This window comes from Salvelinus alpinus, chromosome 21 (genome assembly GCF_045679555.1).
Source record: "Salvelinus alpinus chromosome 21, SLU_Salpinus.1, whole genome shotgun sequence".
NCBI lineage: Eukaryota > Metazoa > Chordata > Actinopteri > Salmoniformes > Salmonidae > Salvelinus > Salvelinus alpinus.
Genome location: NC_092106.1, coordinates 2,232,244 through 2,247,940, shown reverse-complemented (window position 1 = coordinate 2,247,940; position 15,697 = coordinate 2,232,244). Strand labels below are relative to the sequence as shown.

Genomic DNA, 15,697 nt, shown 5'->3' with positions numbered 1-15,697 from the left:
TGTCAAATTGATCCATCAGATCTGATTGAACAATAACCAGGAATAATACAATCAAGATGTGGTCTAAGCCACACATATCACATCAAGTTTGATCTCCATATCAATATTTCTTAAACTCCTGACCATTAGCAATAAGGCTTCTGGCATTCCACTGAAGGATAACAAAAACCATAACTTGGATTATCATCATACTGAGACATTCCATTATTAGTATTATTAGGAGTCAACATATCAACAGTCATGGTGACAGTAACATTCCATCATTAGGAGTCAACATATCAACAACCATGGTGACAGTAACATTCCATCATTAGGAGTCAACATATCAACAACCATGGTGACAGTAACATTCCATCATTAGTATTATTAGGAGTCAACATATCAACAACCATGGTGACAGTAACATTCCATCATTAGGAGTCAACATATCAACAACCATGGTGACAGTAACATTCCATCATTAGGAGTCAACATATCAACAACCATGGCGACAGTAACATTCCATCATTAGGAGTCAACATATCAACAGCCATGGTGACAGTAACTGTTACTCCTAAATACTCTGTTGCTGCTTCCACAATGATCTTTAACGTGGCAGTTGTTCTTTCCACAAACACAGTCAGGTCAGTAACCTTTCCAATTAAGGCTATGAAGTCAATCTGATTAACTAACAAGGTGTTCTTCGACACAACACATTTGTGAGAGCAAGATTTCTAAACAGGTCTGGTATCCGTGCCTGGACCAACACAAGCAACATTTCCTACCGTAGTTCCACTTATTCCAGGACTGACCCTATTATCTCCATCATTCTGTCTAATAGTTCCAATCTGACTTGCAGCCTCTGCATAAGAAACATAATGAGTTATTTTATATATATATATGGACCTCTAGCCTCTTTCTGCACCCGGCATCCACCAAATGCGGCACTGTGTTCCCCCCACTATTACAACAGTTAACCTTGACATTGTTTCCACATTCACCATAATCCTGTTCCCCTCCCCACTTGGTACATGTTTTCTTTTCTTTGCACAGAGACACTACATGTCCCATTCGTTGGCATTTAAAACACCTTAATGGAGGCGGGACAAACTCTCTAACAGCGAAAGCCAGGAAGCCCATCTGAACTTCCTTAGGCTAAACCTTCTCAAACATGAATAATACTGACAGGCTTTCACTTCTCTGCCCCTTTCTTACTGAACAGCCTTTTGGCTTCAACCACTATGCTCCCCTCTACATTTTATTTTATATCATCTATGGACATAGATAGTGGAATCCCAGAAATGACCCCCCTCAGTTTAGCAGAAGCTCCAGGGACATAACTTGTTTTTTTCTTCCCATTGAGAGTATTCATTTTCAGAATCGTCCCCGGTTGAACATGGTCAGCACAGAATATTAACCAACGAATCCGGCTAATGTGACTTCACCTATCTTTCTTACGCCATTGGTTAATCGAATAGGTTGCACAGTAGATAAGACCCCGTGGTCTCATCAAACACGATTCCAACTTTCCACACATTACTTTCGTTTTTCACTACCTTCACCCTCGCAACACTATAAGTGCCACTGCTGTCAGCAGCGCTTATAGAAGGGTCATTCTTTTTCCTTTTCACCCCAAACCATTCAGGTCCATGACTTTCATCATCCCCACCCATACCATCAGAACTATCATCCATGTCGTGTACAGTCCAGTACAGCCTAACCCAATATAGAACGATGGATTCTATTTTGCTTCTCCACCGACCCTTGAGACCACAAAAACGTTTTCTACATAAATGTTTCTTTTTCTCGGTTGACCTTTTCGGGTGGTTACAATATCACTGGTGTTGTGTGGTTGCCAATGGCAAGGAAGAACCGCGATTGGCAATGCTCTCGTCCAATGAAAACCCAATTCAATCAATAATAGTGACATCACACAAACTATTCTCAATTATATATTTTTTTGTGGCGATTTATGAAATTAGCAACCTTTTCTTGGAACCATGAAAGAACAACTGTTTTGGCAGCATACCTTTTTCAAATGTTTTTATTTCATAATCTCAATGAACTGAAACTAGTTAATTCAACTTAAAGTAAAAACCAACGTAACACCTAGCTGTTGAAACCTTTAACTGCTTACTATATACATCAATTCTAAATAATATGTATTATCACTGGCTTTAATAACCTGTACATACATTGCATAGCAATAGCGCCTTGATGCTTTTAAGGCTCAAATTTACTTTAAAATGTGACAAGTAGTAAAGATTGTATGAGATCCGAATTTGTGTCCATTAAATATAGCTTTGGGAGTGCTCTTGGATCTTGATCATATGGCATGGATGTTTTGTGTTTTATTCATGAACAAATTCAGTCATTTATTTTTACACTTTTAGTTGAAGATCCTCAAGCTCTTTCATGAGTTGAGCCTCCTTTTCCATCTTTTCCAGCTAAAAGAGAAATGACAAGGGAGAAAAAGAAAATACATATTTTAACACACATCTGTGATATTTTCAAGTTGAATATACAAATGTAAAAACTGTGGATATTTATTGACGGTGTGCGTGACAATAGTTTGTCAGAATAATACCTGGTTCTTTTGAATGGGTTTCCCAGTTGCTTGCAGCGCTTTCAGCTCGTCGATAGCTTTCAGTTTCTAGGGGTCAGTTTGAAATGAACAGAATTAACGTTGAGCTAAGCCATTCTCAACACCAAAAGGGCAACACTTGAAGTGGAACTTACCGAAGACTCATTTGTCTACAGTATGCTTGTGATAAATCATTTTCATAAAAGTGAAAATGAAAAGGTCAATTACAGTAAGAAGTAAAACTCGCTTTCCCACAGACATTCGGGAAACCAGTCAATGGTTTCTCTATATTTTGACTATTTTCTATATTGTAGAATAATAGCGACTTTTTTGGTTACTACATGGTTCCATATGTGATATTTCATAATTTTGATGTCTTCACTATTATCCTACAATGTAGAAAATAAAAATAAAACCCTTGAAAGAGTAGATGCGTCCAAACTTTTGACTGGTACTGTATATTGCACCTGGAAAATTACTGTAAGGTCAATTTGTAAGTAACAAACAGATCACGACAGGTACTTCAGCCACCAACGGATACAGTAACTCCCGAGTAATAAACAGTGACCGTGTTTTGTTACCTTTTTAACGTTCTTGATCTTCTTGTCCGTCTCTGGGTCGCCACAAGAGGTTTCAGGCTGAGCACTGCTGGCTGGAGATGGGTCTGACTGAGGCTCAAGGGCATCTGGGTTTATCTCCTACACGAGCAGAAAACACAACTTGTTCAAACCCTAGAAGGCCTTCAAACGTCACAAGAATAATACACACAACTTGAGATCGCTTACCTCGCTAACACCCACTTCTCCCCATCTGATAACTTAGACAAGAGCAGTAGCTCTGAGCTATTCTCCCAACTCGCTCATTCATTACCGCACATTCGGAGAAGATCGTGCAAAGCATCTGTACCTGTTTGGCTGCTTTCTTTGCCTCTCGTTTTTTCTGGTTCTTCAGAGCCGTCTTTGACAGCTGCTTGTCCCCGGTGGCGCCAGGCCTCATGTTCTGTGGAGGCTCCTCTTCATGCTGACAGAGAAAAGGGTGGATATTTATGGATATTCCCTCATCGCTATTAGGTCTTTCTCCTCGGGGGTGGATTCAATACAACTTTATTTGGCCCTTTAACCCATCAGAGTTTAAGCCGGGGGAGGGGTGTGTGGGTTCTACTAAGTTATATGGAATTGTTTTAAGATGGTCATAACATAACACCAAAAAACAGATTTGATGAAATAATTATTTTGGGCCTTACTGCTACTAGCCCATACAAACGCATTGAATAACAGATTCACTACATGGAACAACAGATAAACCCCAAAATATCGAAAGGAAGTTTGCTCTGAAGTGTCTCTCCTATATCTGCTAAGATCAGGAGCAAAAAAATTTGGGGGGCAAAATATATTTTGATTTGTTTAACACTTTTTTGGTTACTACATGATTCCATGTGTTATTTCATAGTTTTGATGTCTTCACTATTATTCTACAATGTAGAAAATAGTAAAAATAAAGAAAACCCTTAAATGAGTAAGTGTCCCCAAACTTTTGACTGGTACTGTACATGTTGGTGAGAATCTCACCTTTGCACAGAGGGGTAATACTAGTGTGTTGCCCAAACGATTTGGACGCTACAGACAGAAGTTGGCAGATCGGCTGTACCGACGTCAGACGAGTCTCCTGACACTTGTAATGGTCTTAGAGCAAAACGCTACCATCGTGTTCGTGAGAGTCTCATCTTTCCATAGAGGGGTCATAATAGTTTGTAGGCCAAAACGTTCAGACGATTTTGTGAGAAGACCGATTTTCGGGATGTCTCATGGTCTGACAAACGCCGCTCTAGCTCTGTCACCTTTCACCACAGATGCGGAAGTGCGACATAGGCGCATGTGGTGGATTGAGACACATCCAATGCAAAAGAAGTCTCTATCTTAAACATCGTTTTTTAAATGTATTATGCTAATTAGATTTCCACGCCGACATTGACCTTCGGGGGTTAAAAGGATAGTTCACCCACATGACATCATGGTTTCTTTACTCCGTAAGCAGTCTATGGACAAGGTAAGACAGCAATACATCCTTTGGTTTTGTTTACCTGGCCACTGTCTCCAAATGCTAACTTTTCAGCATTTATGGCACAAAACCAATGCCTGGTATCACTAATATTAGCACCAATGCGTTTTATGTCCAAATCAACCCAGCGTGTTTCAAACTGATTGTGTAGCTCAATAAAGTTACTTAAAAGATGATTGGACATGCTAATTAGAATTTGAGGAACTCTCTCTTTAAATGCACATTTTTGTTTTACAATTGAATGCCAACTGAAAACAACCCAAACCTGACCCCTGGACCTCCTCTACTCACCAGTTTGGAGCTGGCTGTGGCCGGTTTATTCCGCAGGGCAGGTGGGCGGTAGGCCTGGGCCGGCTTGGCCTCTGTGCTGCCCAGCTCGCTGGGTGCTGCCTGGTACTTCACCGGCCTCTCAGGGAATGTCCCGTCTGGGAAGGGCTGCCACACAGTCTCCCAGAGCTCTGTTCCCGTCGGCGTGTCCTGCTTGTACAGAACCGTGCCGGTGTAGTGCCAGATCTTGTAGCCGTTGCTGACACGTAGCCGGGGGGCACAGGTCGACGTGACGACGTGTTCACCATCCGGGCACCAGGCGAAGTGGGTGGAGTCGGGCGCCTGGGGCTTGGACACCTGCTTCCACTTCTTGACATCCCACACCTCCATCTGGCCCCGCAGGTTCCCGAAGCCGGCCAAGACCAGGATGTGGCCCTGGGGGCTGTAGTAGACGGCATTGCGGGGGCCCGTGCCGAAGTCGAAGACAGGGTCGCACTTGAGGTTGTAGACAGTAGCCTTGGCGGGCATGAAGCCATAGACCACGCAGAACTCTGTGGAGCTTGGGCTCCATGCCACATCGTAGATGGGCCCGTTTTTCTCTGTTCACAACACAGATACCACACGTTTAGGAACCACAGAGCATCAGCTAAATTCATTTAAATGAAACCTGGGCGTAAGCGGCATGGCTCATTCAGAGGTTTGAGCTGCTCAGCGTACAATTGCACTCTGGTTCTATTTTTGAAGAATGACGCGCTGCTCACGCCAGAGAACACTTAATAATGTGGCTCACGCAGGCCAAATCTACATGTCCAGTGTAACAGCTAAAAACATACCGAATGACCATGCCTTCAGACATACAAATAATGGTGGAGTAAAAACACACTATATACAAATCTGCAGACTCACGTAGCTGCACCGCAGAAGTCTCCCCATTGGTGGCCAAGTAGTGTAAAGTTTGTTCTCCGTAGTATGAGGCTCCTGTTTTATCCACCTCTATGCTGGCCTGCACCAGAACCGCAGTGGCTGATGGGGAAAAAACAAAAGCCGCCATGGCAGTAATCTTCTACAACTACAAACTTTATTAGGAAAACGCAAACCACACATTCTCCATAACATTTACTTAACATAATTCTATTAGAAACGTTGACCAACCTTTTTTGTTCCATAGCATGGTCACCCTGTCGGCCTTAAAGAAACTCTTGTTGGCCAGAGCACAGGTCGGGCCACCAAAGTTGGGGTACTGGTATAGCCGGACAAACGAGGGGGCACCTTTGCTCCCAGGGACATAAACAGCCACCTTCAGCAGAAACACAGTGGCAAATGTCAATACCCTCTTCTACAGTCAGCTAACCAAACAGATATATGAAAACAAGACAAAACAGAGGTATACCTTACTAGGCTGACTTCCAGGGGACAGCATAAACTCGGACACCTTCTGCAAGTGAAGCTTATTGGCAATGGTGACTGGAAAAAGAGATGATTAACTAATACAAATATTGGTACTTTCACAATATAAAGTGCACAATCACTACCTAGTTCTCTCAATAAATGATTGGTTCTATGTGTCACATCAGTAGGGAGCTGCCATCATAGCTTGTTCTCCATTAAGGAGATCTCTTGACCTCAATGGGAATTCCTGGTTGAATAAATACAATTTATGGTGAACAAGAAAGGGGGCAATGAAGACACTTACTAAAATCGTTGTTCTCAAAAAAGTGAAGTTCATTGTTAACACTCCTGACCGCAATCTTCTCGTCATCTGACCAACTTGGACACCTGTACACATTGACAAGACAAAAAATGATCTGTTCAGAAAATAAAGGGCACTATGCAAACATAACTAAAAAACTCTCATCAATTTCAGTTTCTATTCAATGGAGCGCGAGGTGATAATGACCGACAGTAGGACATAGTGGTGGAAGACATTATCTAGCCTTCCCAAGTCCATCATTAATTAAATCACACTCACATGATTAGTAACCTTGTCATAGACTTGGGCCTAGGCTTTAGCTTAGCGGGCACACAGGAGAACCAGTTTCTAACTCAGTCACTAATGTATTTATTTACCCTTATGTTACGAGGTAAGTTGACTGAGAACATATTCTCTTTTACAGCAACAACCTGGGGAAGAGTTACAGGGGGAAGGAAAGGGGATGAATGAGCCAATTGGAAGCTGGGGGTGATTGAAAGGGGCCAGGATAGGAATTTTGCAAGGACACCGGCTAACACCCCTACTTTTATGATAAGTGCCATGGGATCTTTAGTGACCACAGAGAGTCAGGACACCTGTTTTAATGTCCCATCTGAAAGACGGCAACTTACGCAGGGTAATGTCCCCTTCACTGCTCCGGGGCATTGGGATCTCCTTATACCAGAGTGAAAAGTGCCCCCTACTGGACCTCCAACACCACTTCCAGCAGAATCTGGTTTCCTATCCAGGGACCGACCAGGACCGACCCTGCTTAGCTTGAGAGGAAAGCCAGTAGTGGGATGCAGGGTGTTATGCTGCTGGCTAATCCTCTGCATTTCTTTACAGATGGACAAACACACAATAATAGAACACTGTGCAAACTCACCATCCCTGTACCTTCTTCTGGTAGAGAGCCTTGAGGCAGGTCCCAGTTTTCAAATCCCACAGCTGCAAGTTGGCATCTCCCTGTGGGTTGTCCTGTGTCTCTGACAAGAGAAAGGGAAACTATAATTACATTACTTATTGTAAAGATGATTGCTAGTGCAGCACAAACAACCACAAACCATACATTGCAATGGACATGGACATTCAAATTATATCTAGTTTCAAACGGAATACATTTCGACTGCCTACTTGTGTGCCTGCTTGAAGGCTCTAATACACTAGGCAAACAGAGTAACGTATACGGTCTGTTCTAAAAAAAATATGCCAAACAAAAATTCTGTGAATAAAAGGTGCATAGAACTACGTAGAAAGTGACTCTCCGTCACTCCATTTGCGTAGTGTGTAGAGCCCTTCAGCCATAAATAGATTCCTGAAATATGCTAAGGAGTACAATATCAAGAGTCAGTGTTTTCCATTTATCATCATCTAACTAAACCGTATAATGTTTTATTGCATTTCAATGTAGTTATGGAAACTTACTGCTATACACCTGCCATGTAGCCAGCACAGTGTTCAGCGGAGAGAACTCCAACATTGCAGTCTTTGGAAGGTCAAACAACCTGACTTGAGAGCCATCTGCAACCTTCACAACAGTGACCCTGACAAACAAAACATGGGCATGACAACTACTGTAATCGGAACAGTCTCAACACATGCAAAATATTCCAATGACTGAAGAGGTAGTCTACAGGACTAATGTCATTCACACTACAGCATGCAAGGGTTGTATACTAATTCTGCATACTGATACATAGGGCTCAAGTCAAAAGTGGTGTACTATAAAGGGAATAGGGTGCAATTTTGGACGTAGCCATAGTATCATGATGTAGCTTTTCTTACTTCTCTCCATTGCACCACGCAAACAATGTCCCGTCCTTGCTGAAAGCCACATATCTACTTTGACGAGGGTCCCTGAAATTGAAAGGTTTAGTAAATAAAAAATAGAATTTGAAACAGTTGCACATTGATTGATTTGGTTAACAATTTAAAATTGATAGAAGGGGAATGACCTTTGAAAATCTGCATTCTTTTCGCAGTTTGGTGGTCCACGGAGCAGCACTGTCCCGTCAGATCCCCGGACTGTGTGATCACAATAACAGCAGTAGTTAATCTAAAATCACTGATGTAATAGCTATGTAAAATGAAAGAATTTGCCACATTATCATCAGCAGGAAGTAAATCTGATAGGAATGGAATTGGGTTTGCATGCTACAGCATCTGCCAAAATGTTTATGAAGCATTTGGCTAGCTTGTAACACTATTACTCTGACAACAGCAGGTCACAGTCGACTTGAAATGAAGGAAATTATTCAGCATTCCAACTCACATGACAGTTAAGATGGGCCGTTGCGTATATTCTACAACCCAGGTTAACATATAACACAACACGTAAACAACAAATAAAGAGTTTACTCTTCAATAAAGTAACCCACCTGCTAAAATAGGTATGGGGGGCGCCATGATGTACCGGAAAGAGAATAATCTGCAAAAGGAAATGCGGAAGTCTCAAGAAAAAAGGGGCGTGTCATTGGAACATTGGCCACATCATCATGAAATATGTGACTAATCACATTTTATGTCCATAATAAATTCACTCCTAAATTGAATTGTTGTTTATGAACAAATACATGCTGATCTATAAATAAAAATATTTTAATTAAATGCTTTTAGCCATTTTGTATTCTTTCTAAGAAAATAAAAAACATTTGAGGAATGACACGACCACGGAATAGCCTTTCCTGTGTGGGAGTGGTCTGCTTTGTGTGTACGTAGACAAGTGGAGTTCGTTTTGCAGGATCCGGTGCCCCGCTTAATCGAGATTTTACTGAAGGACCAATTGGAATTGTCTAAAGTCTATTACGCCCGGGTACCGGGGCATGCAAAACGGACTCCACCACTCACTCGTCACTAAACGGCGACCGAGCTCTGGAAATTAGCCTACTGTCTACATTTGACAGCTACAACTTCATAAATAATCAATAGCTAAAAGGCTACAATTAGCTTAAACAATGGTTGCAAAACAGAGAATACGCATGGCCAACGAGAAACACAGCAAAAACATCACGCTGAGAGGCAATGTGGCCAAATCCACGGTAAGTTTTTGGGATACAATCAATCAATAGTCAGTGAAGACTGTACTAGATACATTTCTATTTTGTTTGAAAATAATAGCCTAGTTACTAGTTTGAATGGTTTCAAAATATCTAAAAGTCTACTTCAACATTCTGATGTATCTTGATGTTGGTTTCTGATCTATTTCTGCAGAGAAATCCAGGCGAAGACAAGGTGGCAGTGGGACCATGGCTTCTGGCATTATTCATATTTGTCGTCTGCGGATCAGGTGAATGCATATGTACAGTGTACACGTGTTTTTTTCCCAATGATGTATACAAACATGTTATACATTATTGGTTTATTTCCCCATGTTTTAGAACTGATTGAAAATGTCTATGTCTCATGATAAACCAAATGTTTTACGCGGCTAATATTATGTGATTCAGGTAAGGAGTTCCCCATTCATAGACACTATAACTACCTTTAGCGCCTATTGATGGAGGTAACTTCTTCCCGGGGGACTTTAGTTAAGAGCCCACCCTTGGTCTGAACTAGCCCAGTATGTACTCTTAAGAAGCCTAACGTTACCAAGGACCTTATGTTATTTTCAGAGGTAGACTGGCTCTGGCAGCCAAATACTCTAAACTTGAATCGATTCTTAATTGCGACACAGTTCTAGAAACATAAAACACTGTTAACCGCCTTTATCATAGTTGCAGCCAACAGTATTTTTCAGTGACAACACGTTTCTGCTGGCCGCCTTCTTTTACACACAGGTGTTCGGAGCATGTTATAGATAACTAATTAGCACAGGTGGTCCCTCTGTCTTTCGTAAACACGTAACATGGATATATGGCTTTGTGGGAATACTAACCGGATAAAAGGTGTGTATCAATTTAACGTTTTGTTTTTTGGAGAAAAAAATACAGAAGAGGCCTTCATTCAATGACTCTCTTATTTGTAATGTAATGGAACTGAGAGTCATGCTCAAAGGCTAGGTTTCAACGTGAACATGCGTGGCTTGCGGTACAGTTTTGGGAACATAAGGATCACATCTTTCATATCAGCGAGAAATAACTTTCAAAAAACAAAAGGTTAAATTACTACACACCTTTTTATAGGGTTTGGGTTCGTGTTCCCACACAGCCTTGCCAGAAGATATTGACCCTACCATTACACCTGTTTACACTGAGCTGCACTGAGGTCAGAACGCCATCATGGTTACATTAAGACACCGTGGAGCCGGCGCGAGATATGGGTCAGAAAACGTACCTCAATGCATTTTGCAATGGCAATTGCGTTCCGACCTCAGTGCAGCTCAGTGTAAACCAGTGTAACGGTAGGGTCAGTATCTTCTGGCAATCACACGGCCATTATCTCCATGTTACAGTGTGTGTTTACGGAAGACAGTGGCGACCACCTGTGCTAATTAGCTATAGAGCATGCTCCAAACACCTGTGTGTAATGGAAGAAGGCCGCCAGAAACATGTTGGAACTGAAAAATTCTGTCGGCTGTAACTGCAATAAATCCAGATAAAATAATGTACATTTAAGGGTATATTTTGCATTTGTGAAATTGTTTTGATTTGATATGAAAGTAATAGGTTTTGATTCGAAAACTGTAATGTAAATGAGAATCGATTTAATGTTTAGGTGGAGTTTTTGGCTGCTAGAGCCAGTCTACCTCTGAAAATAACATAAGATCCTTTGACCATGCAGCGCCTTTTCATGTCCATCTGACATCTGCATTGGCCGTGCAGCATTTAAGGTGATACGGCCTCTGCAGAAGTCAGGGCATTCATACTTCTTGCGCTTTGTGGAGTAGCGCAGAGCTGTTGTCAAGGAAGTGAGTTTGTGTTTATACAGGACCTCCCGCCCCCACCTATCGTCAACCAATCAGCTCATTGTGGAGCTATACTGCGCCCTCATTGTTACAGCATTTTGGAGGCGCATGGCGATGCGGTACGGAGCTCAGTTTGGCCTCTGCATCCCTCTGGATGCTCCACAATTGCTTCACACCCTCCATACGGAGCCTCCAACCACATTTTCAAATCAAGCATAAATTGGCTTTCAGGAGTAACGGTATGCTTGCCGACACTCCTTAAGAGTACATTCTTTGGCTAGGTTAGGAGATGCAATATGATATCAAACATCAGTCTCTCAAATAAGTGCTGTTTGACTGAAAGGTTGAAGTTCACCACTATATCCACTAACTCTCACAAACCTTGAGGTGAGGCCCTCTGGCTGTGGACAGAGTTTTAGATAGTTATACTTCCTGTCTGTACCTAATAAGCATATGGAAGAAGTGTAGTGTTACTTTTGCAAGGTCCTATCCAACAATCAAGCATTTCGCTACACCCGCAAAACATCTACTAAGTATGTGTATGCGACCACTAAAATGTGACTTGTTTTGTATGCTGTAGTGATACCATAGCCAGCAGGCTACTGCTGAATAGGAGCGCACATACATTTTTCAGATTCAAATCAAATTGTATTGGTCACATATTTTGCAGATGTTATTGCGGGTGTAGCGAAATGTTTGTGTTCCTAGCTCCAACAGTGCAGTAGTATCTAACAATTCACAACAATCTAATAGTAAAAGAATGGAGTTCAAAAATATATAAATATTAGGACGAGCGATGTCGAGTGGCATTGACTAAAATACAGTGGAATAGAATACATATGACATGAGTAAAGCAGTATGTAAACATTATTAAAGTGTCTAGTGTTCCATTATTAAAGTGGCCAGTGATTCCATGTCTATGTATATAGGGCAGCAGCCTCTAAGGTGCAATGTTGAGTAACCGGATGGTAGCTGGCTATTGATGGCTATTTAACAGTCTGATGGCCTTGAGACAGAAGCTGTTTTTCTGTCTCTCTGTCACAGTTTTGGTGCTGTAGATTTCCTGGAGGGCAGGTAGTGATGCGTTGGGCAGACTACACCACCCTCTGGAGAGCCCTACGGTTGCGGGCGGTGCAGATGGGATAGGGCAGTGTGATGGCGATTGCATCGTCTGTGGATCTATTGGTATGCACATTGAAGTGGGTCTAGGATGTCGGGTAAGGTGGAGGTGATATGATCCTTAACTAGCCTCTCAAAGCACTTCATGAGGACAGAAGTGAGTGCTACAGGGCAATAGTCATTTAGCTCAGTTACCTTTGCTTTCTTGGGTACAGGAACAAGGGTGAACATCAGACTGGGGTAGGGAGAGATTGAATATGTCCGTAAACAAACCAGCTAGCTGGTCTGCACATGCTCTGGGGACGCGGCTAGGGATGCTGTCTGGTCCGGCAGCCTTGCGAGGGTTAACACGTTTAAATGTCTTACTCACGACGGCCATGGAGAACGAGAGCCCACAGTCCCTGGGAGCGGGAACACGTCGGTGGCACTGTGTTCTTCTCAAAGCGGGCGAAGAAGGTGTTTAGCTTGTCCGGGAACAAGACGCCAGTTCATCAATCTAACCATCCCCCTGCTATTAGATAGAAGCAGGAATAACCTCTGTATTTAAATGCTCAATCTAAAGATAAGATGGGTTTGTATTTGCTGCGTTTTTTCCCCTTCCACAAGTGGGATAAATAAATCAGTAAATCAAGAGTACATAAACCACAGTGGAACTATCAGTTTATGTAATGTGACTGAGGGCCCTATTTAATATCCCTCTCTCAAACGTATCGAATGCTTAATAGTGTTCTCTGATATTTTTCAGCAATCTTCCAGATCATTCAGAGCATTCGAATGGGAATGTAATATCAGGAGCCCTACCGCCATCACCTGTTTCCAGCATTCCTCTACACATCAAGTGGTTTCATGGTGCCTCACAAGACTGAAGATGATCAACTACCATCTGTCCATTCCTTTTTTCCCTATTTCTCTTTTCCCCTCTTTGGCATTGCCAAACAGGGTAAGCACACCCTTGTCATCTTTGCCTTACATAACTGAAAGAAGAAAAAAAAGATTGGAGATGTTTCAGGGAACTACATGGGTATTTGTACAGTGATGACTGCTGTATGTGTTGATTGATGTGCCAAAACCAAATGGAGTGAATGTCTGATATTCTCCTGTGGTATAAATTCCGGAACACAAGACCACAGTGACTTCATTCTAGGACTAAACTCTTAACTATTCTTGGTTGTACACGGCCAGTATCTGGTGTCTTATACCCTTTATATTATAATGAATATGTTATGTGACGCCTTTTCTGTATTTCCAGTAATTTCTTCAGTCAACGAAAGGAAATGAAAGGTCTTTTGAATCAGAAGATTTGCACTGTTTGGCTAAGACAATGACATCTACTATTTCTGCTTAAACAAATAAAAAAAAGTGTCCTTGTTATGGTTTGACATGTTATTTTCTTGAGTGGCTGCATGACAAATAACATTGTATGGGTTCATGCACTTCAAATGTGTAATGTTGTATTGAAAGAGGAATATAAACAACTGGTCATGTGTGGCTCAGTTGGTAGAGCATGGCACTTGCAACACCAGGGTTGTGGGTTTGATTCCCATGGGGGGGGGGAGTATGAAAATGTATGTGCTCTAAAATGTTCAGATGGGATAAGTTTTACTGGTGGAGCTCAGTAACATCTGTCATTTTAGTCCTGTCTGAATCTGCCATGTCAATAGTTTTTACTTGGCAGGAAGGTTTATTATCCCAGCCATAAAAACCTACTGTTTTTCGGCAAACTCTCTGGTCCTCTGATAATACTTACCCTGTGCGAATCGTCATCCCTGTGTTTTGAGGGATATTACAGAGTTTAACAGGTGCTGGGCCCAGTTTGGGTAAGAACATGGGAAGAAATTGATTCTTCAAAGTGCTATACACGTAGCCTACAGATGAAGGCTCTGTTTTGTCATATATTAACTGTCCTAGTGACATACTTATTTTAAAAAGATGAAGTGGACAATATTGTGCCAATGAATAGATAAATTGCAGACTACGTCAGTTAATTAAATGTCTGCATAGGTTACAGTTCATGGTTCTTATTGATATGCATTATTATTTAGACTTTTACCCAACTGAAGGCCATTAGACCAAGATTAGGATATCCCTAGATATGAAATATCTTCACGCCTAGAAGGGCCTCCAGGCTTCTGTCATAACGTTCAATTTTGAATGAGGAAAAAAAAGCTTTACAGGGGCAGTTTGGTTAAAACTAATCCCGTCCGAATCGTCCACTGGAAAAACGGACATGCTGGGGTAATAATTAACTGACGTTCCATAGTAATACTAGTCCTGCGCAAATTGGGCTTTTAGTCCCTAGAATTGGAAAATGTGTAGTAGCAGTGCAGCATTGGTAGCTTTTTGTGTGTTATTACTTTCTTTCATCCCTCCATCCCATTAATTTTGCCCATAGAGATTAGCACCCTATGACAATGTCCGTATACAACAAGTTATTGCTTACTTATACCCTTTAATCATATATCATTGGAAAGCTTAGATTCACAGCTATCCATAATAATTTTTGGAACGTTCGGGTCAACAGAACTTTGACCTTTGGCCTTTAGTGGACATATCAGAATTACCTGTATAAGTGGCTTTAAAAAGGAAACACTGATACATTTTAAGCAATGTTTGACAAGTTCTAAAAGATCATGAAATTATATAACCAACTTCTTTTTTTTTACCCCTTTTTTAGTCTTGTCCCACCGCTGCAACTCCCATACAGACTCGGGAGAGGGAAAGGTCGAGACACAACCCACTTAACCCGGAAGCCAGCCGCACCAATGCGTCAGAGGAAACACCATACACCTGGCAACTGTGTCAGCATGCATTGCACTCAGCCTGCCGCAGGAGTGCCTTAGACCACTGCGCCACTCGGGAGGCCCAATATAATCAACTTTGAAAGCAAAGCTACAACTATTGTTTTAAAATCCTATATTTTACCAATGACATTAGAATGTTGGAAGCTTAGCCATAGAATTCCATGTAATGGGGCAGCTATGTTTTGGATTGTAACTTTGGCGATAAAGGCACCAAATTGCACACACACAGCTAGAACGGAAGATTTGTAGGGCCATCACAGAATTCCCTCATTAACCCCACAGAAGCCTTTTTTCCAATATGGCCGCCAAACAACTCAATGGGGTTTTAGTGGAAAATTTTGCATGACCATTCCTGT

General features: G+C 41.7%; 2 protein-coding genes across 2 annotated transcripts; one reads left to right on the top strand and one right to left on the bottom strand.

The window, feature by feature from the left end:
• Positions 1–2,007: 2,007 nt before the first annotated feature.
• LOC139547560 (eukaryotic translation initiation factor 2A-like) lies at positions 2,008–9,006 on the bottom strand. Its single transcript, XM_071356454.1, has 14 exons — positions 8,957–9,006; positions 8,534–8,603; positions 8,364–8,435; positions 8,004–8,122; positions 7,465–7,564; positions 6,582–6,664; positions 6,279–6,352; positions 6,041–6,185; positions 5,795–5,911; positions 4,913–5,487; positions 3,470–3,583; positions 3,145–3,261; positions 2,567–2,632; positions 2,008–2,426 (listed from the first exon to the last, which is right to left on the bottom strand). The coding sequence occupies exons 1-14, from the start codon at positions 8,982–8,984 to the stop codon at positions 2,361–2,363; spliced, it is 1,746 nt and encodes a 581-aa protein (XP_071212555.1). The 5' UTR covers positions 8,985–9,006; the 3' UTR covers positions 2,008–2,360.
• Positions 9,007–9,411: 405 nt separating this feature from the next.
• Positions 9,412–13,911, top strand: LOC139547561 (stress-associated endoplasmic reticulum protein 1-like). The gene is made up of 3 exons (XM_071356455.1): positions 9,412–9,616; positions 9,789–9,864; positions 13,286–13,911. Exons 1-3 carry the CDS (start codon positions 9,533–9,535, stop codon positions 13,324–13,326), a joined length of 201 nt encoding a protein of 66 aa, XP_071212556.1. The 5' UTR covers positions 9,412–9,532; the 3' UTR covers positions 13,327–13,911.
• Positions 13,912–15,697: the final 1,786 nt, after the last annotated feature.

Bases quoted from the DNA above. Each gene is read 5' to 3' on its own strand.
- LOC139547561 (XM_071356455.1), top strand. From the start codon at position 9,533: ATGGTTGCAAAACAGAGAATACGCATGGCCAACGAGAAACACAGCAAA. The intron at 9,617-9,788 runs GTAAGTTTTTGG...CTATTTCTGCAG, and splicing joins GCAATGTGGCCAAATCCACG to AGAAATCCAGGCGAAGACAA. The intron at 9,865-13,285 runs GTGAATGCATAT...GATATTTTTCAG, and splicing joins ATTTGTCGTCTGCGGATCAG to CAATCTTCCAGATCATTCAG.
- LOC139547560 (XM_071356454.1), bottom strand. From the start codon at position 8,984: ATGGCGCCCCCCATACCTATTTTAGCAG. The intron at 6,353-6,581 runs GTAAGTGTCTTC...CTCTTTTTCCAG, and splicing joins TTTTGAGAACAACGATTTTA to TCACCATTGCCAATAAGCTT. The intron at 5,488-5,794 runs GTGAGTCTGCAG...TGTTGTGAACAG, and splicing joins GACTTCTGCGGTGCAGCTAC to AGAAAAACGGGCCCATCTAC.